General features: G+C 43.4%; 1 protein-coding gene across 4 annotated transcripts in view; it reads right to left on the reverse strand.

Annotated features, from left to right (window-relative positions):
- PPP1R13B (protein phosphatase 1 regulatory subunit 13B) overlaps nt 1-25,242 on the reverse strand; it is a 122,892-nt gene that overhangs the window by 15,658 nt on the left and 81,992 nt on the right. For 3 of the 4 annotated variants that reach the window (XM_065547519.2, XM_005562324.4, XM_065547518.2), the window contains exons 5-8: nt 10,690-10,791; nt 6,181-6,355; nt 5,111-5,307; nt 1,050-1,190 (exon numbers count right to left, since the gene is read on the reverse strand). In XM_065547519.2, coding sequence (XP_065403591.1) covers nt 1,050-1,190; nt 5,111-5,307; nt 6,181-6,355; nt 10,690-10,791 — 615 coding nt within the window. The remainder of the gene's footprint in view (nt 1-1,049; nt 1,191-5,110; nt 5,308-6,180; nt 6,356-10,689; nt 10,792-25,242) is intronic. The other variant, XM_073998313.1, reaches the window with a different exon arrangement.

Below are 25,242 nucleotides of genomic sequence, written 5' to 3' on the forward strand. Positions count from 1 at the left end.
GTTCACGCCATTCTCCTGCCTCAGCCTCCCAACTAGCTGGGACTACAGGCGCCCGCCACCTCGCCCGGCTAATTTTTTGTATTTTTTAGTAGAGACGGGGTTTCACCGTGTTAGCCAGGATGGTCTCGATCTCCTGACCTCGTAATCCGCCCGTCTCGGCCTCCCAAAGTGCTGGGATTACAGGCTTGAGCCACCGCGCCCGGCCCTGTGTCTTTATTAAGGAAAAGACTGGAACCATTAGCAATTACCACCTCTAGAGAACAGGTGGAAAGGACTTTCACATTTTCCCTTAAATATTTCTGTATTTATCTTAAGAGATTTATCTTAAGGAATTGACTCGTGATTGTGGACGCTGGCAAATCCAAAATCTTTGATACTGAATTTCAAAGGTTAATAAATACGCATTTTTTCAATGAGCATTTATTCAATGAGTATTTTATTGTATTATTTTTTCGATGAGTATTTATTCAATGGGTATTTTATTGTATTACTTTTTCAACGAGTATTTACTACCTTTGAAATTCAGTATCAAATAAGGATTTTTTAGAAGTACAACCCCTTATGTAGCATTTTGGTCAAGAGTTTACAAAATCCTTCCACATGGCTTATTTATAAGAATGCTTACAACAACTCATGGGGCAGGTAGGACAAATCACTTTACAGTAAGAACATGAGGCTATGCAAGTCAAGGAATTTGCTCAAACTGGCACAGCTTAAAACGGCAGAGTGCAGACCATGACAGATGCTGCGACTCCAGAGCCAACAACATCCCCCGGTGAAGAGGAGACAGCAGAAACACATGGGGAGGAAGGAAGGCCAGGACACGGAGAGCAAGGGTGCAGGCTGGGGATGGTTTTGCCTCCACACACTAGGAAACAAATGAGTTGTTGGGAGAAGGAACTTTGTTCTGTCATTTTTGATGGTTTATGGCCTATTTATGTTTTATCAGCTACAGAGGATAGGGGGAGCATAATGCTACTTACAGAAGATGAGCAATGCTTGGATAAACTATCTTTAGTAGTTTATCTCACAAAAACTTTTTCACATGCCTGAATTTTTTTCCCATAGAGACGTTCACGCAGTTCACTGATTCGCTTGTCCATCATGGCCACCTCCATGTTGCGCTTATTTAAGAGTTCCTTCTGCTGCTGAAGTTTTGAATTTTGTTCCTGGTTAAGCTGGTTACGAATCTACAAACCACAAAATACAACTTTTATGATTTGCGTTAATTAAAAGTCAAATTCTCATTGCCAGGGAGATTAAAAAAGAAAAAGTAGCATTAAGTTCTGATGTATATTTACATGCATGCACTGCCACCTTGTGTGAAATATTTCACAGGTACAGCAGAGATGAAGCCAGGACAGAGTTCTCATGGAACAAAGAAAGAGCGAACATCTGCGATGCATCTTCTTCAGAGGACACGAAATGACTAGTGCCAATGATGATTACAGGAGACTGAGTGCGGTATAACTAAAGGAAAATCTGCTCCACTCCATGGAGCTGCTTCAGGCCTGAGCCCACCACATGATGCACCTTACTGTGGAGGCAGCAGGAAATTCAAAAAGGACCAAAAACGATGGCCTGAATCACCAAGTGAAGCACCTTTACGTCATTTTAGTGGCTTGCAACCAGCGTTTTTAAGAAATGAACTAGGATAGAACAGAAAATATCAGAGTGTACTTCCCATAGTAAGAGTTGTCTTAAACTTTCAGATGCCCACAGCACTAGTGCATACACACGTCCATGTGTATACTCAACAGGACATAAAATGTACTTTTAAAAACTGGACTGCGCCGGGCGCGGTGGCTCAAGCCTGTAATCCCAGCACTTTGGGAGGCCGAGATGGGCAGATCACGAGGTCAGGAGATCGAGACCATCCTGGCTAACACGGTGAAACCCCGTCTCTACTAAGAAATACAAAAAATAGCCGGGCGAGGTGGCAGCGCCTGTAGTCCCAGCTACTCGGGAGGCTGAGGCCGGAGAATGGCGTGAACCCGGGAGGCGGAGCTTGCAGTGAGCTGAGATCCGGCCACTGCACTCCAGCCTGGGCTACAGAGCGAGACTCCGTGTCAAAAAAAAAAAAAAAAAAAAAAAAAACTGGACTGCAGGCCAGGTGCGGTGGCTCACATCTGTAATCCCAGCACTTTGGGAGGCCGAGGCAGGTGGATCACCTGAGGTCAAGAGTTCAAGATCAGCCTGGCCAACATGGTAAAACCCCGTTTCTACTAAAAATACAAAATTTAGCCAGGTGTGGTGGCGTGCGCCTATAATCCCAGCTACTCAGGAGGCTGAGGCAAGAGAACTGCTTGAAACCAGGAGGGGTGGTTGCAGTGAGCTGAGATTGCCCCACTGCACTACAGCCTGGGCAACAGAGCCAGACTCTTTCTTTTTTTTTTTTTTTTTTTTTTGAGACGGAGTCTCGCTCTGTCACCCAGGCTGGAGTGCAGTGGCCGGATCTCAGCTCACTGCAAGCTCCGCCTCCCGGGTTCACGCCATTCTCCTGCCTCAGCCTCCCGAGCAGCTGGGACTACAGGCGCCTGCCACCTCGCCCAGCTAAGTTTTTGTATTTTTAGTAGAGACGGGGTTTCACTGTGTTAGCCAGGATGGTCTCGATCTCCTGACCTCGTGATCCGCCCGTCTCGGCCTCCCAAAGTGCTGGGATTACAGGCTTGAGCCACCGCGCCCGGCCCAGACTCTTTCTTAAAACAAAACAAAACAACAACAATAAAAACTGGGTTGCAAGCTGGGCGCGGTGGCTCACACCTGTAATCCCAGCACTTTGGGAGGCCAAGGTGGGCAGATCATGAGCTCAGGAGTTTGAGACCAGCCTGGCCAACATGGTGAAACTCCGTCTCTAATAAAAATACAAAAATTAGCCAGGAGTGGTGGTAGGCGCCTGTAATCCCAGCTACTGCGGAGGCTGAGGCAGGAGAATCCCTTGAACCCAGGAGGCAGAGGTTGCAGTGAGCCAAGATCATGGCACTGCACTCCAGCCTTGGATTCCGTCTCAAAAAAAAAAAAAAAAAAAAACTGGATTGCAGTCCAAAAAGCTGGAAATAAATGACATCCTTATATCACACTCATCACATTTCATCAAAAAATCCTTAAAACCTCGCTTAAAATGTAAAAGAAGTCATGAAACCTTATAACACTGTAGTACTTCTATGCATGTATGTTAAAGAACAGCAGCCACAAGTGATTTTACTCTATGTAGTTAAATACCCTCATTTCATAAAATGATATAATACTTTTTCTAGCAAGTGCTAATAAAGCAGCAAGACCTATTTCTGGCTTGAAAAATCGCCTGCTGAATGACAACTTCTGAGACATGAAAATATTGAGGATTGTTCAGGACTGAATATGTCCCCCAAAATCTCTATGTTGAAGCCCTAACCCCAATGTAATGGTGTCTGGAGGTAGGGTCTTTAGGAGGTAATTAGGTTTAGGCAAGGTCATGAGGGTGGGGACCCCCATGATGAAGTTAATGGAGACAGACTAAAACTCTCTCTCCACCACGTGGGGACACAGTGAGAAGGCGGCTCTCTGCAAGCCAGGAAGTGAACACTCAATGGGAACTGAATTTGCAGGCACCTTGATCTTGGACTTCCAGCCTCCAGAACGGTGGGAAATAAATGTCTATAGTTTAAGCCATCCAGCCTATGATATTTTGTTACAGCAGTCTGAGCTAAGACAAGGATTTAACAATAGGCACCTAGCTCATCAAAAGAGTTTACACAAAGGCCTTAAAATATCACCTAAGTTTAATTCTTTACTGGATTATTATTAAATTCTTTTGTGCTGAAAACATCCTAAGTGAAAGAAGCCGGTCACAAAGGACCACATACATGGTGTGTTTTGGTTAATATCCCTTAACTAAAATGCTGGGGACCCAGAAGCATTTCAGACGTTGGATTCATTCAGATTTTTAAATATTTACGTTATATTTACCTGTTTAGCATCCTTCCTAATTTGGAAATCCGAAATCCAAAATCCAAAATGCTCCAATGAGCATGTATTTCCTTTGCATGCCACAGTGGAGCTCAGAAAGTTTCAGATTTGAAGCATTTTAGATTATCGGATTAAGGATGCTCAACCTGTACTGCATGACTCCACTCATATGAAATGTCCAGAATAGCCAAATCCACAGAGACAGAAAGTAGATTTGTGGCTGCCAGGCTCTGGAGGGTATGGAGGTTGTGGGGTGATGGCTAAGAGGTATGGGCCTTCTTTTTGGGTGATAAAAATGTCTAAAATTAATTGTGGTGGTGGACGTAACTGATAAGTCTGTGAAGGTACTGAAGCCACTGAATTGTATCCTTGAAATGGATGAATTGTATGCTGTGTGAATTATATCCCTTTTTTTTGTTGTTTTAAGACAGTCTCACTCTGCCGCCCAGGCTTGAGTGCAGTGGTGCAATCTTGGCTCACTGTAGCCTCTGCCTTCTGGGTTCAAGCAATTCTTCTGTCTGGGGGCTGGGACTACAGGTACGCGCCACCACACCCAGCTAATTTTTGTATTTTTAGTGGAGATGGGGTTTCGCCATATTGGCCAGGCTGGTCTTGAACTCCTGACCTTGTGATCTGCCCGCCTCGGCTTCCCAAAGTGCTGGGATTACAGGTGTGAGCCACCACACTCGGACTATCCCAAGTCATTTTAAAAATTATTTTGTACTGAATATATCTCATGCCTACTATTAAATAAGAATCTAAGGCCGGGCGCGGTGGCTCACGCCTGTAATCCCAGCACTTTGGGAGGCCGAGGCGGGCGGATCACAAGGTCAGGAGATCGAGACCACGGTGAAACCCCGTCTCTACTAAAAATACAAAAAATTAGCCGGGCGCGGTTGTGGGCGCCTGTAGTCCCAGCTACTCGGGAGGCTGAGGCAGGAGAATGGCGTGAACCCGGGAGGCGGAGCTTGCAGTGAGCCGAGATCGCGCCACTGCACTCCAGCCTGGGCGACAGAGCGAGACTCCGTCTCAAAAAAAAAAAAAAAAAAAAAAAAAAGAATCTACTAATTTGTTTCCACTTCCTAAGGTTTCCAACCCACGCTAACGAAAGACAGAAAGATGAGAATGTTTTAATACAACCACTGCCAGACCCAGGAGTTACCTGTAGTTCTTGGTACAGTCTTTTTAGCTCCACCGCTGCTGGTCCTGTCAATTTGCCATTATAAGACTGGAACCCATTCAGTTTTCCTTTCTTTAAATCTTCCAACTGCTGACTAAGCTGATCAACCCTTAAAATTGCAGTCTGTACTTCCTGCTTCTTTTCCTGGAACATGGCACTGAACCTTTCTATTTCAGCAGCTATAATTGCCCACACACAAAAAAAGAATAAAACATTTAGTTGATCCTTTTTTTTTCTCATTTCTTACACTGAACTTAATTCTAGTATCATCTAGTGCCAGACCTTGGAGACAGTTGTGATATGCAGAATCCAAAACACATTTCAAAAAGCCTTTGGGACACATGTATCTGATTACTCATAAAGCAAATAATTATATTTGCATTAATTCCTGACTATTCTTTAGGGTAATCAGTCCATAAGCTAGTTTGTTCAAGTGACTTAGAAATCTCTGAGACCAAAGGTTTTGTGAAGGCAGGGCCATCCAAGCCTGTCTCATGCATCACTGTGACTTACAAGTAGGCATAGACTGAACCAGTGAATAAAATAAGAGTTCATACAGAAAAAAAGTGAGCAAAATCAGCATAACTTATCTTAATGCACGGATACAAGTTAAATTATTCAAGAAAAACAGACCCTCTGAATGAGTAAGACTTGGAGTGCCCCACCCTAATCCAAAGGGCCACTGGTACCAATGTAACGAGAGGATCTTTCTACTGCATCTAAGGGTTGCAAGGTATCTTTATTTTTTTGAGACAGGGTCTCACTGTCATTCAGGCTGGGGAGCACTGGCCCGATCATGGCTTACTGCAGCCTTGACCTCCCAGGTTCAAGCAATCCTCCCACCTCAGCCTCTCAAGTAGCTGGGACTACACAATTCTAAGATCACTTAACGTAACCAACCCATCCTTTTAGATGCAAATAACAGAGCAAAACTTTAGCACACTTCCTATTTAGTCCTGTGAATTTGTGACTGAATTGTCAGGCAGTTAGACTGTGTTTCACTGGATCTGGGCCTGGTGAGAGTGGTGTCAGGGGGCATTGCAGGCACGTACACAGATTGCCGTTCATGATTTTGCTGTAGTCGACTTGTCCTCTCATGGCACGAATTTTCTTCAGCTTGTTCTCCTGGGCTTCAACTCGTTCTTTCAATTTCTGAAGCTTTTCATTTTCAGAAATAGACTGCTGCTGACGGCGCTCCTGTTGCTTTAGAAAATGTAAACGCTGTTCCTAAAAAAGAAAGAAAAATGTAACTTTGGAAATTGAAGGCCGGGCACAGTGGCTCACCCCTGTAATCCCAGCACTTTGAGGGGCTGGGGTGGGTGGATCACCTGAGGTCAGGAGTTCGAGACCAGCCTGGCCAACATGGTGAAACCCTGTCTCTACTAAAAATGCAAAAAGTAACTGGGCGTTGTGGTGGGCGCCTATAGTCCCAGCTACTTAGGAGGCTGAGGCAGGAGAATCACTTGAAACCGGGAGATGGAGGTTGCAGTGAGCTGAGATCGTGCCACTGCACTCCAGCCTGGGTGCCAGCGTGAAACTGTCTCAAAAAAAAAAGAAAAAAGAAAACTGAAACTTATGATTACTTTTATATACTCAAAAAGAAAAATGTGACAGTATTCTACAGTATCACTCATCTTAATGAATACTAAAACACTAGAGGAATCTTAGACCATACAAAACTGAAATTATTGGGCATACCTAAGTATGAAATAGTAAGAGCTGGGGGGTTTTTAAGAGAGAGGGTTTTTTCTTTTTTTCTGAGACGTAGTCTCGCTCTGTCGCCCAGGCTGGAGTGCAGTGGCACGATCTCGGCTCACGGTAAGCTCCACCTCCCAGGTTCACATCATTCTCCTGCCTCAGCCCCCTAAGTAGATGGGACTACAGGCGTCCACCACCATACCCAACTAATTTTTCTGTATTTTTTTAGTAGAGATGGGGTTTCACCGTGTCAGCCAGGATGGTCTCGATCTCCTGACCTTGTGATCCGCCTGCCTCGGCCTCCCAAAGTGCTGGGATTACAGGCGTGAGCCACCGCGCCCGGTGAGAGAGGGTTTTCTTATGCACACAGATCTACACCAGTTAATATAAGCGCTTCTGCAGAAAACCTCCCAGCAGCAGAACATGTACTAACACAATCTCCTCTTCACTCTATCACATCTGTGAAGTCCCAGTGAGCCTTACTTTCCTGCTGCAAGTAATACATTTCATGCTGCTACAAAGTGGCTTACAAGAATCTAATTCATTTCCTAAAGGACATGAACACTGACCAGCAGAGGATTTTACACTGAAAAGAGATAAGGTGATCAGTAAGGAGATAAATCTTCAATTTGTTATGATACTGAACAATCAAGGAACTGTCTGCTTTCTCCAGGATTAGTTTCTTCAATAATAAAACATTTTAGAGTCAAACAATACCAGAACAATCTAAAAATAACAATATATGCAATACTCTTCAATAGGGTTTTCCCTATTAATGTGAAAACATACCTTAAAGATAAGAGTCAACATTAAATATTCATGATCCCATATTTATGCATAAAATATACCTAAATAAGGAGAGATTTGATGTGTGATTATGAAGGCACTACATACTACACTCTAAGGTAAAGCAATATGTGCTTAAATATTTAAGATGCAGCATTAACTTGTGATTTACATTGCTGAAAATATCTACAACTATTTTTTTTTTTTTTTTTTTTTTTGAGACGGAGTCTTGCTCTGTCACCCAGGCTGGAGTGCAGTGGCCGGATCTCAGCTCACTGCAAGCTCCGCCTCCCGGGTTTACGCCGTTCTCCTGCCTCAGCCTCCCGAGTAGCTGGGACTACAGGCGCCCGCCACCTCGCCCGGCTAGTTTTTTTGTATTTTTTAGTAGAGACGGGGTTTCACCGTGTTAGCCGGGATCGTCTCTCGATCTCCTGGCCTCATGATCCGCCCGTCTCGGCCTCCCAAAGTGCTGGGATTACAGGCTTGAGCCACCGCGCCCGGCCATCTACAACTATTTTTAACAGCAATACTCTTGGATCAGTATTTGGAAAAAAATAAAAAGCAGAATTAGAAAATTTTTACAATGACATAATACTATGTATATTTTATCTCAGAACTCTTATTAATGGGACACTTTCCAATTGAACTTTTAATCATGTTTATTCTCATAAATCCAATAAACATTGAGACAACTTTTTAAAACAAGTCCAACCCAAATTATTATTTACATAAAAGTGGATAGTACAATAAAGTATACAGTCACTCAATACATTTTTTAAAAATTCAGATTGAACATTTTAGTCATAAAGAAAATCTCTCTACAGAAGAAAGCAATTAAGAACCTAGTTGGTAATGTTTAAAAACATTATCTTTAAAGCAGTTTGGAATTTTTTTTTTTTTTTCCATTTTGAGACAGAGTCTCGCTCTGTCGCCCAGTCTGCAGTATAATGGCGTGATCTCAGCTCACTGCAACCTCCACCTCCCGGCTTCAAATGATTCTCCTGCTCAGCCTGAGTGGCTGGGATTATAGGCGTGAGCCACTACGTCTGCCTAATTTTTGTATTTTTAGTAGAGTCAGGGTTTCGCCATATTGGTCAGGCTGATCTCGAACTCCTGACCTCAGATGATCCACCTGCCTCGGCCTCCCAAAGTACTGGGATTACAGGCGTGAGCCACCACGCCCGGCCAGTTTTGGAACATTTTAAGATCATTTACAACATGGATCATTTCCAGCAGGCATGTGTGATAGATGTGATGTTTCAATTACGTAAGACTAAACCATTATTTAGAAAAATTCCAGTTTCGATAACCAGTGTAGAACTCAGTATATGTAATGAACATTATCTATGCCCCACACTGTAATAAAGCAAACAAGTCCAACCTAGAGTAGGCACACTGGAAAGCCCCGTTAACCACCTGTCATTGTCTTGATGGCCCTGATCAGTGTTTTCATCACGGATTGCTGCTTTCTTCTTGAACACTAATACCAATGACATAGCCAAGAGCATACCCAGAGGCAAAAGGAGAAAACGAAAGCACCCTTTCTTCCCGATTTTTTTTGTTTGTTTGAGATGGAGTCTTGCTCTGTCGCCCAGGCTGGAGTGCAGCAGCGCAATCTCCACTCACTGTAAGCTCCGCCTCCCGGGTTCATGCCATTCTCCTGCCTCAGCCTCCAGAGTAGGTGGGACTACAGGGGCCCACTACCCCGCCCGGCTAATTTTTTAAAATATATTTTTAGTAGAAACGGGGTTTCACCGTGTTAGCCAGGATGGTCTCGAACTCCTGACGTTGTGAGCTGCCCACCTTGGCCTCCCAAAGTGGTGGGATTACAGGCATGAGCCACCACGCCTGCCCCTCTTTTTTTTTTTTTTTAATACAGGGTCTCACTTACTCTTGTCACCCAGGCTAGAGTGCAGTGGCATGATCTTGGCTCACAGTAACTAGCTCCTGGACTCAAGTGATCCTTCTGCCTCAACCTCCCACATAGCTGGGACCACAGCCACATGACACCATGCCCGGCTAATTTTATTTTTTGTAGAGACAGGGTCTCCCTATATTTCCCAGGCTGGTCCTGAACTCCAGGGCTCAAGCAATCCTCCTGCCTGCTGGGATTACAGGCAGGAGCCACTGTGCCTGGCCCATTTTCAAATTTTATCTATGGGCCAGGCGCGGTGGCTCAAGCCTGCAATCCCAGCACTTTGGGAGGCCGAGAAGGGCGGATCACGAGGTCAGGAGATCGAGAACATCCTGGCTAAAACAGTGAAACCCCGTCTCTACTAAAAAAATACAAAAAACTAGCCGAGCGAGGTGGCGGGCACCTGTAGTCCCAGCTACTCAGGAGGCTGAGGCAGGAGAATGGCGTGAACCTGGGAGGCGGAGCTTGCAGTGAGCTGAGATCTGGCCACAGCACTCCAGACTGGGCGACAGAGCGAGACTCCGTCTCAAAAAAAAAAAAAAAAAAAAATTTTTTTTTTAATCTATGATTTTAATAAGGTCATCAGTTTCCTGTTTGGGGTGTCTATTGTGTCTGTCAAAGGTGAGATACTCTTGGCCGGGCGCGGTGGCTCACGCCTGTAATCCCAGCACTTTGGGAGGCCGAGGCGGGTGGATCACGAGGTCAGGAGATCGAGACCATCCTGGCTAACACGGTGAAACCCTGTCTCTACTAAAAAATATAAAAAATTAGCCGGGTGTGGTGGCGGGCACCTGTAGTCCCAGCTACTCGGGAGGCTGAGGCGGGAGAATGGCGTGAACCCGGGAGGCGGAGCTTGCAGTGAGCCGAGACTGCGCCACTGCACTCCAGCCTGGGTGACAGAGCGAGACTCCATCTCCAAAGAAACAAACAAACAAACAAAGGTGAGATACTCTTGTTCTGATAGCTTCCCAACTTCCAGAAACTACAGTATGCATATATTATTATGGAAGTGATAACAAAGAGAGAAAGACTGCACTTAGCACTCCCATGGCATGGTCCTATTTTATAAGCGTTACCCAAGAACATATTGACCCCAGTCTAAAATGATGGTTAAAAAAGGTACTTTTTGAACGATGTTTCAATACCTCTTTTTATAACTCACCTTGGCAACCAACATCTGCTGCTGATTTTCAATCTGCTGCTGTTGCCTAGCTGCCATATCTTGGAGCTCTGAGAGGGTAAGTTCAACACGTGGATTCCCAACCTAAACAAAAAGCACTTATTTTGGAACATACGTTTATCTGCATAATTGTCTTTCTCTAGAGTCAAAACTCACACATATCAGGACTTTAGAGACTTTAGAGAGGATCCCTAGAAATTAGGAGAGCACCAACTAGTTTATTTTCTTGTAAGAACTTTTCCTAATTGTAGACTGCTTTTATTAAATATAAATAACTTTTTCTAATGCATAAACATCAGATACTGTATTTAGTAAGGGCTCAAGTTTAAGCAAACATTTGCAAATATGTATTGTAAGTGACATTCCTCCTTCTGGAATGACAATTTAGTAGGTATATTTGAGCAAATGAGGCTGTCAAATGTTTAAGGATACAAAACCAAAAAAATAAATATGCAGGTAACACCTAAGAACAAATGTCATCTCACTATCACCTGACTTCAGGAAATGAAAATATGTAATGGATTCTAATATACGAATAACTAAAAACACCATATGCGTGACTTACATGAACACATCATCCGAAAGAATTACATATGTGAAATCAACATGCAAAGTAACATCTAGAGGAATGCAATTGGCTGTTTCTCCATTCTCCATTCTGTCAATGACGCCCTGAACTGAACACTTTACATATATGGACCCATTTCAGCCTCAGAATGACCAATCAGGTGGGTACTGTTACATCCCCGTTTTACAGATAAGAACACAAGCACAGGCCAGTCAACTTGTGAGGCAGAGCAGAGATGCAGAGTCTATGTTCTTGACTGTTACTCACAGTTCATTACTTACTAAGCCCACACCACGCGCACTGTGTACGGTGACAGACATGTTATGAGCATTGTGCCATATGCTCTTCAAAACAAATCTGCGTGGGGCTGCAGTGGTGATGTGAGCCCCATTCTGGGTGAGGAGCCATGGGGGTGACGGAAGGAGCATGCCTAGAGGCATGCAGCTCATTAAAGCCCTAGAGCTCCATTCTCACAAGCCCATCTCCAAACCCTTCAGTTCTGAGCAGGGAGGCCACACAGTTCCTCCTCAAGCCCCCATGTTCTACTTCTAGGTTCACATATACTCTTAGGACACCTTTACCTTCCTCCACCCTTAAACCTCTTAGAATTCTTAATAGTCAGTTACAGTTTCTGTTCCTCCAGCTCCATGTCTTCCTAAACTTCTTTGATGGATGTTTGAGCACATTCTTGACTCTTGAAACGTGGGATCAGGACTTAACAGTCTTTTTTTTTTTTTTTTTGAGAGGGAGTCTTGCTCTGTCACCCAGGCTGGAGTGCAGTGGTACAATCTTGGCTCACTGCAACCTCCGCCTCCCGGGCTCAAGCAATTCTCCTGCCTCAGCCTCCCAAGTAGCTGGGACTACAGGTGCCCGCCACCACACTCAGCTAATTTTTGTGTTTTTTAGTAGAGATGAGGTTTCACCATATTGGTCAGGCTGGTCTCGAACTCCTGACCTTGTGATCTGCCTGCTTTGGCCTCACAAAGGGCTGGGATTACAGTTGGATTACAGGCATGAGCCACTGTGCCCGGCCGGATTTAACAGCCTTAACTGGAACCACCATTCTGTTTATCTAAAAATCCTGAGCAAACAATATGGTACAAGCTTTTTTCTTTTTTTTTTTTTTTAATTTAGAGACAGAATCTCGCTCTGTCACCCAAGCTGGGGTACAGTGATGCAATCACTGCAGCCTCAAACTATCCTCTCGCCTAGCTAGCACTACAGGCACACGCCGTCATGCCTGGCTGATTTTTTAAATTTTTTTTGTAGAGGCAGGGGTCTCAACATGTTGCCTGTGCTGGCCTCAATCTCCTGGGCTCAAACGATCCTCCCACCTGGGTCTCCCAAAGCACTGAGATTACAGATGTACAGGTGTAAGCCAGTGTGCCCAGACTTAAACACTTTTTTTTTTTTTTTTTTTTTTTTTTTTTTGAGACGGAGTCTCGCGCTGTGTCACCCAGGCTGGAGTGCAGTGGCGCGATCTCGGCTCACTGCAAGCTCCGCCTCCCAGGTTCACGCCATTCTCCTGCCTCAGCCTCCGAGTAGCTGGGACTACAGGCGCCCGCCACCACGCCCGGCTAGTTTTTTGTATTTTTAGTAGAGACGGGGTTTCACCATGTTAGCCAGGATGGTCTCGATCTCCTGACCTCGTGATCCACCCGCCTCGGCCTCCCAAAGTGCTGGGATTACAGGCTTGAGCCACCGCGCCCGGCCTTAAACACTTTTTGACTAGAGGAAAACTATGTCTATTCAACAAATCTTTCAATTAACATTAATTTTATAATTTCACAACTTAAAGAAAAAAAAAATCAAAAACTAGCTTTTTGGTCTCCCCTACCAAAGGCTTCACAAAACAATGAAAAGAGGATAGAAGAGAAATTTAACTGTCTGGTGTTCTGATGTTTGTATCTATGAATAAAATAGAGCTTATTAAAATATTTTACTTACCTAAACCAAAAAGTATTTTATTTGCCAATACAAACATTTCTACTCTTTATGTTGCATGTGTTTTTCTAGGTACAAAATTAAGATATGCCATGTTGTCATAAGTAATTCAGTCATTGTATCTTATACATCAACTTATATTGTAATGAAATTTTACTGAAGATCTTATATATAGAAAAGTGTAATAAATCCTAACGTACAGCTGAATGAATTATTTCAAAATGAACATGCCTGTGTGCTTTAATTGTATTTAAATGGGTTATAAAAACATAAGCTACCATAAACCTGTAAGTCAACAAATATGTAACAATTTACATTTTAGTAATTGTGCAATGTGAAAACTTGGGGAAAAAGAAGCACTTTTTCCACAATTTTAAAGAAAATGAAAACCCTTCAATGAAAATTTGATTTTTTAATAATAGGCCTAGCAATGTATTACATGCAACCTAATCCCTATTTACAATTTTAAATTTTTCATACAAACTTTATTTATTCAAACAAACCTATTACCTAATTCTTCCCTATTTCTCTTCATTAATTGCATCTAATAAGAAGAAATCAAACTCTGTTCCCTCAGGCAATTCGAGGTCCCTAATTATGGTAGAGTTGTCAGATGAGTTCCGCTCCAGGTCACACAGAGCACAAGCCACTTCCAACAACTAAGTTAAATTAGCAGAAAAGTTCTCTCAGCAACAGTCAGACAGGTGCCTACGAATACAGGACCCCCAAAAAGGAAACACCCCACCAGCCTTAAACCTGCTCCAATGATCCCTTCGGCAGGGACTACCACCTGTGGCCCCAGGGATCCAAATGTCCTCTAACACCGACGTTCACTACCTGAACTCTGGATTCCAGGAACCCTGTTTCTGCTCCTGATGCACCCAGCTCACTCTCCACCTCACACCACGTCGCTTGTTTTCCACACTAAACACGGCCCACCCACCTCAGGTCTAGCTACCCTCCCACCCCAGCCCCAGCATGAGCAGAGGGAAAGAGACGTTTTTATCATCACTCATCCGATCATGTCACCGCCTTCTTTCTCCAAACTTCCACAAATCTACTTGCGGAAATAAGAGACTTTACTAGCTAGCTTACAAAATTTTTATAAACAAAATATTTGCCTCTGCAAGTATTAGTGAGAAGGCTAGTCTTACATTCTATTTAATGTACTACTGAAATATTTTGCTAATATGCGGCCAGGCATGATGGCTCACAGCTGTAATCCCAGTTCATGAGTTTCAGACCAGCCTGGACAACATGGTGAAACCCCATCTCTACAAAACATACAAAAATTAGCCAGGCATGGTGGCGGACACCTGTAGTCCCAGCTACTCAGGAGGATGAGGTGGAAGGAACGCTTGAGCCCGGGAGGTTGAGACTGCAGTGAGCTGTGACTGTACTACTGCGCTCCAGCCTAGGGGACACAGCAAGACCCTATATCAAAAAAAAAAAAAAAAAAAAGAAAAAGAAAAAAAAAAGAAAAAAAATTTTGCTAGGTACCAAAAAGTAGTAAAGACTACAATTTTACCTATGAACAGAGAAATTCATCATATTACATACCTCATCCATATCTGTCCAGTTAATAACTCATTATTGCAGTTCTTGAAAAACTATGCCTTTTTTTTTTTGTATAATTAATCTTTCATCTAGAAACACTAAATAGGCCGGGCACAGTAATTCACGCCTGTAATCCCAGCACTTTGGGAGGCCGAGGAGGGTGGATCATGAGGTCAGGATTTCAAGACCAGCCTAGCCAACATGGTGAAATGCTGTCTCTACTAAAAATACAAAAAATTAGCTGGGCATGGTGGCAGGTGCCTGTAATCCCAGCTACTTGGGAGGCTGAGGCAGGAGAATCACTTGAACCTGGGGGGTGGAGGTTGCTGTGAGCTGAGACTGTACCACTGTACTCCAGCCTGGGCAACACAGCGAGACTCCGTCTCAAAAAAAAAAAAAAAGAAAAAAAAGAAAAAAGAAAAAAAGAAACACTAAATAATGCTCTGTAAGGAATGCTATTTTGACATTACAATTTCAGGCAAATAAACATACTAATTTAGTCAACCCAACTGTTTCTAGTCAGAGAACAGACTCTGGTACAGATTTGAATTTTGTGTCATGCTTGGATAAACCCAAAATATTCTGCTTTTGCTTGGCATACATGTGCCAAGTGCCTCAGAGGCAGAGGAGCATCTCCGATGCCTGTTTTGTTGTGCACATATGCTGGCTCTACCTGCTCTGAAGTGCCCTCTTGTTTAGCTTTTGCTACCCTAAAGATGCTTTCCTGTCCTGTAACTTTATTTTTATTATAAGTTCAGTCACAGTGTAATCTCCCCAAACAGCATCATCATAACCCAGAGAAGAGAGAGAACATGCATATGTTTAAAGGAGCTAAGCTACGGTGTAAACAATGGAGGTCTAACTATGAATGGTGCTTTTTCCTTCAACGCCTAACACACATTCCTTGGTGATCAGTTAACAGAAAAGATTAGTGGATTTTGTCAGCAATTAAACATCTACTGGCAAATGGGTCACTTCAGATGTCCCTAATCTTGATATGCTGATTTTAATAATCGGCCAAATTACTTCATGGAAGTAAAAGCATGGAAGAGTGAAAAAAGTTCAAAAGAAGGACAAGACACAGTAGAATCAGAGCAAATTTCCATCAGGAAAAACAGCCTTGTTGCTGTCCCATCTACAGTATCTGCTAAAATTAAAGTACCAGTCTCTTAGCCCATAGAAAGACAAATGGCAAAATGCTTCAAGGTTTAGCACAAGCAATAATAGAGAACTTCAAAAACTACCATCCTTAGAAGATTCGTTGTCACCAGCACTTCGTGATGGTTCCTGGGGTGGCCTGTAGAAGCTTTTCCCGCAGCTCCCTCACACTGCCAACTCACGACAGGGATAATGAGATGGACCCAGATTTCAGAAACAATACAATATGGAATGTGTCCATGAAATAGGGTTGAAAGGTTGACTTGGAACTCAGTGGGCCTGTTGCTTTCTTCTATGAAACATCTGTAGCTTCTTTCCATAGTGGGTTCATTTAGAAAGGAGGGTCTGTTAACCAGTACATGGTCACTGTTTAACGGCCCTTTTAATCTCTTCCCCATCTGTGGCGGTTATGTCTCCTTGTAAGTTCATTTATTCTTTTGAATGTTCTGTTTGTGTTCAATATTATTCATCTGTACTTTTATCTTTAATTATCCCATGTCTTTTATTTGAACCTTTTCTTCATTTATTGAGTAGAGAGTTCACTTATTTTTAGTTTGCTTTTTAACAATAAAAGAATTTAAAGCCACATACTCATTCTGAGTGTAACTTTCAGCCCTACCCCTAGATTTTTTTTTTTTTTCTAACTTTTCAAGTCACAGGCTTTTCTTTTTTAGAGTTAATTGAGGCATAATTTACATATCCTAAAATTTACCCATTGTAACTGGAAAATTTTTTTAGCAAATACATAGAATTGTGCAATCATCATCACAACTCTATTTTAGAATGTTTCCATCTTCCTCCCAAAGTTACCTCGTGCCCATTCACTATTAATTTCCACACCCAACCACAGATGCAGGCACCCACTGATCTGCTTTCTGTCTCTAGACTTACTTTTTTCCGGACACTTCATATAAGCGAAATCATACCATAGGTAGTCTTTTACATCTGCTGTAATGTTTTTGAGGTTCATCTGTGTTGAGTAGTTTCTTTTTAATGCTGCGTCATATTCAGTCAGATGGATATACCACATTTTGTTTATCCATTCACCAGTTAATGGACATTTGGGCTGTTTCTTAGCTGCTATGAGTAACAGTGCTGCTGTGAACATTTGCATAGAGGCCTGTGTGAGCATATATTTCATTTCTCTTGAGTAGAACCTAGGAGTGGAATTCCTGGCTTGTATGATAAGTTTATGTTTAGCTTTTTAAGAAACTGCCAAACTGTTTTCCAAAGTGGTTGCACTATTTTACATTTCCACCAGCAATGTATGAGGGTTCTAGTGTGTCCACATTCCTGCCAATATTTGTCTTTTTGCTTATAGCTTAATTCTTGTGGGTGTGTAATGGTGTCTCACTGTGGTTTCAATTTGCATTTCCCCAGTGACTGGAAATGTTAAGCATCTTTTCATATGCCTGTGCTATAGCCATCTCTCTTCTTTGATGAGATGTCTATTTTTAAGTTGGTTGTCTTCTTGTTGTTGAATTGTAATAGTACGTTATCCCAGACATGAGTCCTTTATTTTATCAGAAAACACAATGAAAATAAATTATTATAGAAGTGAAGCACAAAATACATCCACAATGTTTTTATTATTGTAGTGAGTAGACATAAGATTACCCTAAGTTGATATGAAAGTTTCAAAATGCTTCTTCTCAATTTCTGTTATTCATTTTAAATCTTCAGATTTGTCTATATGTGTTAAACCTTTCTTTTGAGCTTTTAATTTCAGGGTTTTTTTTTCATTTGTGAAAGTCCGTTTGGTTCTTTTTTCAGTCTGCAGTGCCATTTTGAAATATTTTCCTATTCTCTTGAACATACGATCAAAACTTGTCATTTCTTTAAATAAAACACAGCCGTTTCATAGCCTGTGCCAGGTCACACCAGTATCTGAGGTGTTTGTCACATTTTGTTCATGATATCTTATTTCCTTGTGTACCTCATTTAAAATTGTATACTGGTCATTGTATTCAGATTATTTGAAATAAACTGTAACCTAGAATCAAAAAAAATATATTATGTGGAATAAAAAATTCCCTAAACTTTCAAGCTCCAGTGAGATGACATGAAATAGTTCAACAGTTTCATGCTCATTCTTTTTTGCACTTAGTTTATATGAGAACACACCTAGCCAAAACATCCACCTCTGGCCTCTCTCCACCAAATTCCTCTCTCTCCTTCCAAGCGTGGCTTCCTCCCTAAATTCCCTATTTCTATGAATGGCTCTAGCCTTTTTCCAGAAGCCTCAGCAGCAACATCTTTCATTGAGCCATCCTTGCCCTAAATAAAAGCTGCTGCTCAAAACTGCTCTTTATGACCTCCCACATTGGTACTTGCCACTCCATTCTAGAACCAATACTTTCCTGTGAGCATATCTCACTCATGCTCTTCCTGCTACCCACAGAGCCCTTCCCCCACTGCTTCCTAAACTCTGCCTATCACTTAAGACCTAGGGGCAATGCCATCTGCTTCCTGAAGTTCTTCTGATTCTCCAAGGACTCTCTCTCACCATTGTTTTGATATTCAGGATGTTTATTCACTTTCAGAGATGGGAAGAACTCAGTACTTTTTAAAATGAAATCTTTTTTTTTTTTTTTTTTTTTTTGAGACAGAGTCTCGCTCTGTGGCCCAGGCTGGAGTGCAGTGGTGCAATCTCCACTCACTGCAAGCTCCGCCTTCCAGGTTCACACCATTCTCCTGCCTCAGCCTCCCATGTAGCTGGGACTACAGGCGCCCGCCACTGCGCCCGGCTAATTTTTGTATTTTTAGTAGAGACGGGGTTTCACCGTGTTAGCCAGGATGGTCTCGATCTCCTCACCTCGTGATCCGCCCGTCTCGGCCTCCCAAAGTGCTGGGATTACAGGCATGAGCCACCGCGCCCAGCCTAAAATGAATTCTTGAATTCATTCTAGAGATTCAACAATTAACATGTAATGAATGCCTGCTGCATAGTAGACATTTATACGTACCCAAGTTTATAGTTGTCTTAGATGATGCTTACAAAAACACTAGGAGGAAATTTTTATTATTTTATTTATTTATTATTATATATATTTTTTGAGACGGAGTCTTGCTCAGTTGCCCAGGCTGGAGTGCAGTGCGCAATCTTGGCTTACTGCAATCTCCGCCTCCCGGGCTCAGGCCATTCTCCTGCCTCAGCCTCCCGAGTAGCTGGGACTACAGGTGCCTGCCACCATGCCCGGCTAATTTTTTTGTATTTTAGTAGAGACGGGGTTTCACCATGTTAGCCAGGATGGTCTCGATCTCCTGACCTCGTAATCCACCCGCCTCGGCCTCCCAAAGTGCTGGGATTACTGGAGTGAGCCACCGCGCCCGGCCTTATTTTTTTTTATTATTATTAGTTTTTGAGACGGAGTCTTGCTCTGTGGCCCAGGCTTGAGCACAGTGGCGAGACAGCTCACTGCAACCTCCACCTCCCGGTTCAAGTGATTCTCCTGCCTCAGCCTCCCAAATAGCTGACACCACAGGTGCATACCACCATGCCCAGCTAATTTTTTGTATTTTTAGTAGAGACGGGGTTTCACCGTGTTAGCCAGGATGATCTCGATCTCCTGACCTCATGATCTGCCCACCTCGGCTTTCCAAGGTGCTGGGATTACAGGCGTGAGCCACTGTGCCTGGCCCCTAGGAGGAAAATTCTTAAGCTTATTTTACAGGTGAGAAAGCTGAGGCTCTGGGCAGCTGGTTGACTGGCTTTCCCAAGCTTATGTGTCAGGTCAGTAGCAGTGCCAGGATCATAGCTGCATCTCCTGACAGCAAGCAGGCACTCTTTCCATCACACAGGACGTGCTGCCCTCACTACCTGGCTGCAGCTTGGCATACATGGTTGCTCCTAATCAACAGCCATTTGTTACATCAAAGTGTAAACACTCTACCAGACATCATGAAGAAATCTTAATAATCGAAATCATATGAAAATGTTGCTTTTTTGTTTGTTCTTTTGAGACAGAGTCTCGCTCTGTCACCAGCTGGAGTGCAATGGTGCTGTCTCGGTTCACTGCAACTTCCGCTTCCTGGGTTCAAGCAATTCTCCTGCCTCAGCCTTCTGAGTAGCTGGCACTATAGGCACGTGCCACCACGCCCAGCTAATTTTTGTATTTTTAGTAAAGATGGGTTTCACCATGTTGGCCAGGATGGTCTCGATCTCTTGACCTCATGATCCGCCAGGTCAAAAAATGATCAAACATCAACAATTTCACATAGTTTGAACTAATGGGAAAGGATTAATTTCTCCCTCTTGAAAAACATAAAAGTTACCTGATTCAATAATAAAATAATTTTAAAAATAAGATAAATGCGGCCGGGTGTGGTGGCTCACGCGTGTAATCCCAGCACTTTGGGAGGCCGAGGCGGGCAGATCATGAGGTCAGAAGATCAAGACCATCCTGGCTAACACGGTGAAACCCCGTCTCTACTAAAAATATAAATAATTAGCCAGGGGTGATGGCAGGTGCCTGTAGTCCCAGCTACTCGGGAGGCTGAGGCAGGAGAACGGCGTGAACCCGGGAGGCGGAGCTTGCAGTGAACCGAGATCGTGCCAATGCACTCCAGCCTGGGCGAAACAGCGAGACTCTGTCTCAAAATAAAACAATTAAAAAATAAGATAAATGCAATAATGAGAACTCTAGGCAACTCTTTAGTTTTGGAAGATTATGAGAAGTGACCAGATAGACTTAATGCTTAATGTCACCTGCCCAGTGACACCGAAGGGCTTTGGAGTGGAAGGATCACTTGAAGCCAAAAGTTCAAAGCCAGCCTGGGCAACATGTGAGACACCATCTCTACAAAAAAAATTTAAAAATTGCTCGGCATGGTGGTGCCCACCTCTAGTCCCAGCTGCTTTGGAGGCTGCGGTGAGAGGACTGCTTGAGCCTGGGGTTCCAAGCTACAGTGAACTATGATTTCACCACTGCACTCCAGCCTACGCAACAGAACAAAACTCTGTCTCTTTAAAATAAATAAATAAGAAGTGAAATTTCTTCTAAATGGTAATTTATAGATAACTGGATGCCTCCTCTGCTTATATCATCATACCCTTGAAATTGTATTTTCAAATACTTCCTTTGAAAGTCTCTGAGATTCCAGTAGTTGTGACACCATTGCAAAGCACAGAAACAATGACCTCACCAGGCTCTCATCTCCAGTCTCATTCCCGTCCTGCTCATCTCCCACTGCTGATATATAATTCTTACAGGCCAGCACCACAGAGATACTTCTAAAATACAGCTTGCTTAAAATCTTACAAGATTAATCTGAGATCTTAGCATGGTCAAGACCTGGCTTCTCCCGGGCTGGTCCTCTTGCTCTCCTCCCTATCCGTGTCCCTCCCCTTTGCCTGTCCCTACACTTCATGCTGCACAGTCCCGTTTATAACTCTCTGTCACCACAGAGTTTCACATCTAGTCCTCTGTATCTTTGTAGAATCCTCTGATTCTTTCTTTTGGGAAGTATTGCCCGATATCAATCTTGATAATCATACCCATTTATTTTGGTGCCTTATTCCACTTTTACTACACTTTTCATACTAGCATGATTTGTTCACACATCTATCTCCAAAAATACCCTTTCTTTCTCTATGAAATCTGAAAGGAGACTTCAAGTGGCCTTCACTAACCATCTTGCTTTTATGTCTTTCTTTATTCTGTCTACAATTAAAATAAGTTGGATAGAATTGTTTTAAAAAGAATAAACAGAGAAATTCTCAGCCTGGGTGGTAGTCACCTGAGTGTCTTTTTTTTTTCTGAGATGGAGTCTCACTCTGTCACCCAGGCTGGAGTGCAGTGGCACAATCTCGGCTCACCGCAACCTCCGTCCCCCTGAGGTTCAAGCAGTTCTCCTGCCTCAGCCTCCCGGATAGCTGGGATTACAGGCGTGCACTGCCATGCCCAGCTAATTTTTGTATTTTTATTTATTTCTTTCTTTTGAGACGGAGTCTTGCTCTGTCGCCAGACTGGAATGCAAGTGGCGCGATCTTGGCTCACAGCAAACTCCGCCTCCAGAGTTCAAGCAACTCTCGTGCCTCAGCCTCCCGAGTAGCTGGAACTACAGGCACACACCACCACACCCGGTCAATTTTTTTGTATTTTAGTAGAGACAGGGTTTCACCATGTTGGCCAGGATGGTCTCGATCTCCTGACCTTGTGATCCACCTGCCTCGGCCTCCCAAAGTACTGGGACTACTCCCAAAGTAGGCGTGAGCTACTGCACCGAGCCTAATTTCTGTATTTTTAGTACAGATGGGGTTTCACCATGTGGGCCAGGCTGGTCTCAAGCTCCTGACCTCACTGATCCACCCGCATTGGCTTCCCAAAGTGCTGAGATTACAGGTGTGAGCCACCCCACCCAGCTCTGAGTGTCTCTTTAAACTGTACATGTTTTATACATGTACATATATTTCTGTGCATATTTTTCACAATAAAGAATAGAAAAAAATTAGACCAAATGTCTAGTATCTTGTAATTTAATCATCACAAGATTTTAAAAAGACTAAATACTTTTGGCAGTTTAAAGAAAATTTTTTTTTATTTCTCTTTGTTTTACTTCCCACATTACACTGGTTTTTTTTTTCTTTCTTCTTTTGAGATAGAGTCTCACTCTTGTCGCCCAGGCTGGAGTGCAGTGGTGCCATCTTAGCTCACTGCAACCGTGCCTCCCAGGTTCAAGCAATTCTCCTGCTATAAATGGTAGCCTCCTGAGTAGCTGGGATTACAGGTGTGTGCCACCATGCCAGGCTAATATTTGTATTTTTTTTTAGTAGAGATGGGGCTTTACCATGTGGGCCAGGCTGGTCTCAAACTCCTGGCCTCAAGTGATCTGCCCACTTCGGCCTCCCAAAGTGCTGGGATTACAGGTGTGGGCCACTGTGCTTGGCCTACGCTGATGTATTTTTAAAAATTTTTTTTGTAGAGACAGTGTTTCACTATGTTGCCCAGGCTGGTCTCAAACTCCTAGTCTCAAGTTATTCTCTTGCCTTGGCCTCTCAAAGTGCTGGGATCACAGGCGTGAGCCACAACACACACTGTATAACTAGTTTTTTTAAAGTATAAGTGGTTTCTCAAATAAAGTGTCATTACAAAAATGACAACCAACCTTAATGCAAAACTCTAGCAAAATAATCAGAATAAAACCTACTTCCACGCAATATTCATTAATATGAAATCATTCCTCTTTATTCCTATCTCTTCAAGGTTATACATCTTCAGGTTTGAAGAGTAGGCTTTACTTGCCCATTTAGCAAACAAAAAACAATTGATAATGATATCAAGATACCTTATAAACATGGATGCTCATTTTTATCACATAAATTATATGTTCAGTATTCCCAGTCACGAAGGTGGCAAAAACATAAAATGTTCAATAAAATCAAGCCTCTCTAACATCTCATTATATTCTGAAGCCAGAATATCTCATATTCCAACAATTACTAAGTCTCACAAATTAATAAGAGCCAATTAGATATCTCCAATGCATACTAGCTCCCTACCCTGCAATAATACTACAACATGCTATTTTAGTCTGTAAATGTGAATAAAACTTTTTTAAAAAATAGAAATGAGGTCTACTCTGTTGTCCAGACTGGTCTCAAACTCCTGACCTCAAGTGATCCACCCACCTTGGCCTCCCAAAGTGCTGGGATTACAGGTGTGAGCCACCATGCCTGGCCCAATATGAATAAATCTTACTCATAAGACTTATTCACATAAGGCCCAGGTGGTAGCTCCTGCCTGTAATACCAGAACTTTGGGAGGCTGAGGTAGGAGGATCACTTGAGCTCAGGAGTTCGAGACCAGCCTGGCCAACACGGTGAAACTCCATTCTCCATTAAAAATACAAAAATTAGCCAGGCGTGGTGGTGCATGCCTGTAGTCCCAGTCACGTGGGAGGCTGAGGCAGGAGAATTGCTTGAACCTGGGAGGCAGAGGGTGCAATGAGTCGAGATTGTGCCACTGCACTCCAGCCTGAGTGACAGAGCGAGAACCCGTCTTAAAAAACAAAAAAGGCCGGGCGCGGTGGCTCAAGCCTGTAATCCCAGCACTTTGGGAGGCCGAGATGGGCGGATCACGAGGTCGGGAGATCGAGACCATCCTGGCTGACACGGTGAAACCCCGTCTCTACTAAAAAAATACAAAAAACTAGCCGGGCGAGGTGGCAGGCGCCTGTAGTCCCAGCTACTCGGGAGGCTGAGGCAGGAGAATGGCGGGAACCCGGGAGGCGGAGCTTGCAGTGAGCTGAGATCCGGCCACTGCACTCCAGCCTGGGCGACAGAGCGAGACTCCGTCTCAAAAAAAAAAAAAAAGTCATCCATATCAATTCAATTCAATACACATTTATACCCAAGACAAGATGCTAGGAATAATTAGGGGTAGAAAGAGACTGGCAGGAAAATGGGCTATCAAAGTACACAGATAACAACAAAAGAAAACAAAAGAACACCCTGGGAGTGCTCTGCTTCCAACTGCATGGCCGACAGGACACCCTGTATCACACTCCTGGTAACAAAACCTAAAAGGCAAGATGTAACACAAAGCATGTGGGTTTCTTTTCTTTTTTTTTTTTTTGAGTCTGGCTGTCACCCAGGCTGGAGTGCAGTGGGCAATCTCGGCTCACTGCAAGCCCCGCCTCTCAGGTTCACGCCATTCTCCTGCCTCAGCCTCCCAAGTAGCTGGGATTACAGGCGCCCGCCACCACACCCGGCTAATTCTTTTTTTGTATTTTTAGTAGAGACGGGGTTTCACCATGTTAGCCAGGATGGTCTCGATCTCCTGAGCTCATGATCCGCCTGCCTCGGCCTCTCAAAGTGCTGGGATTACAGGTGTGAGCCACTGCACCTGGCCAAAGCATGTTTTCAAAAGCATCACTGAGTTGGCACAACAGTAAGGAAACCACAGGGACCAAAAATAAAGAGAAAGCAGAAACTTTGGGCAATAATAAAAGAACACCACAGCTGGCTTTTGTCCTGAAGGTATTTGCCCAACTGCATACTTGCTTCCTGGCAGCTGGTGGAGTCTGGCATTAGGAGGTAAATACTTAGGCTCATTCCAGTGGGGAGAGTGCAAGGAGATGCCCACAAACGTCCAGGATGCAAAGACCTACAACCTCAATGTAAGGCTAACTATGAAATGAACCCCCCACACAGAAGGGGGCAGTAGGGAAACCTGCCTTTCTCCATCACTGAGTGGAAGGAGAGACGGCCCCCTAACAATCTGTAACCACTAGACAGCTCTCATGCAAGCTTCACGATCCACAGAGGACAGTAGAAATTGAGCCTAACTTGTGCCTAGTTACTGACA

This window comes from Macaca fascicularis, chromosome 7 (genome assembly GCF_037993035.2).
Source record: "Macaca fascicularis isolate 582-1 chromosome 7, T2T-MFA8v1.1".
Taxonomy (NCBI): domain Eukaryota; kingdom Metazoa; phylum Chordata; class Mammalia; order Primates; family Cercopithecidae; genus Macaca; species Macaca fascicularis.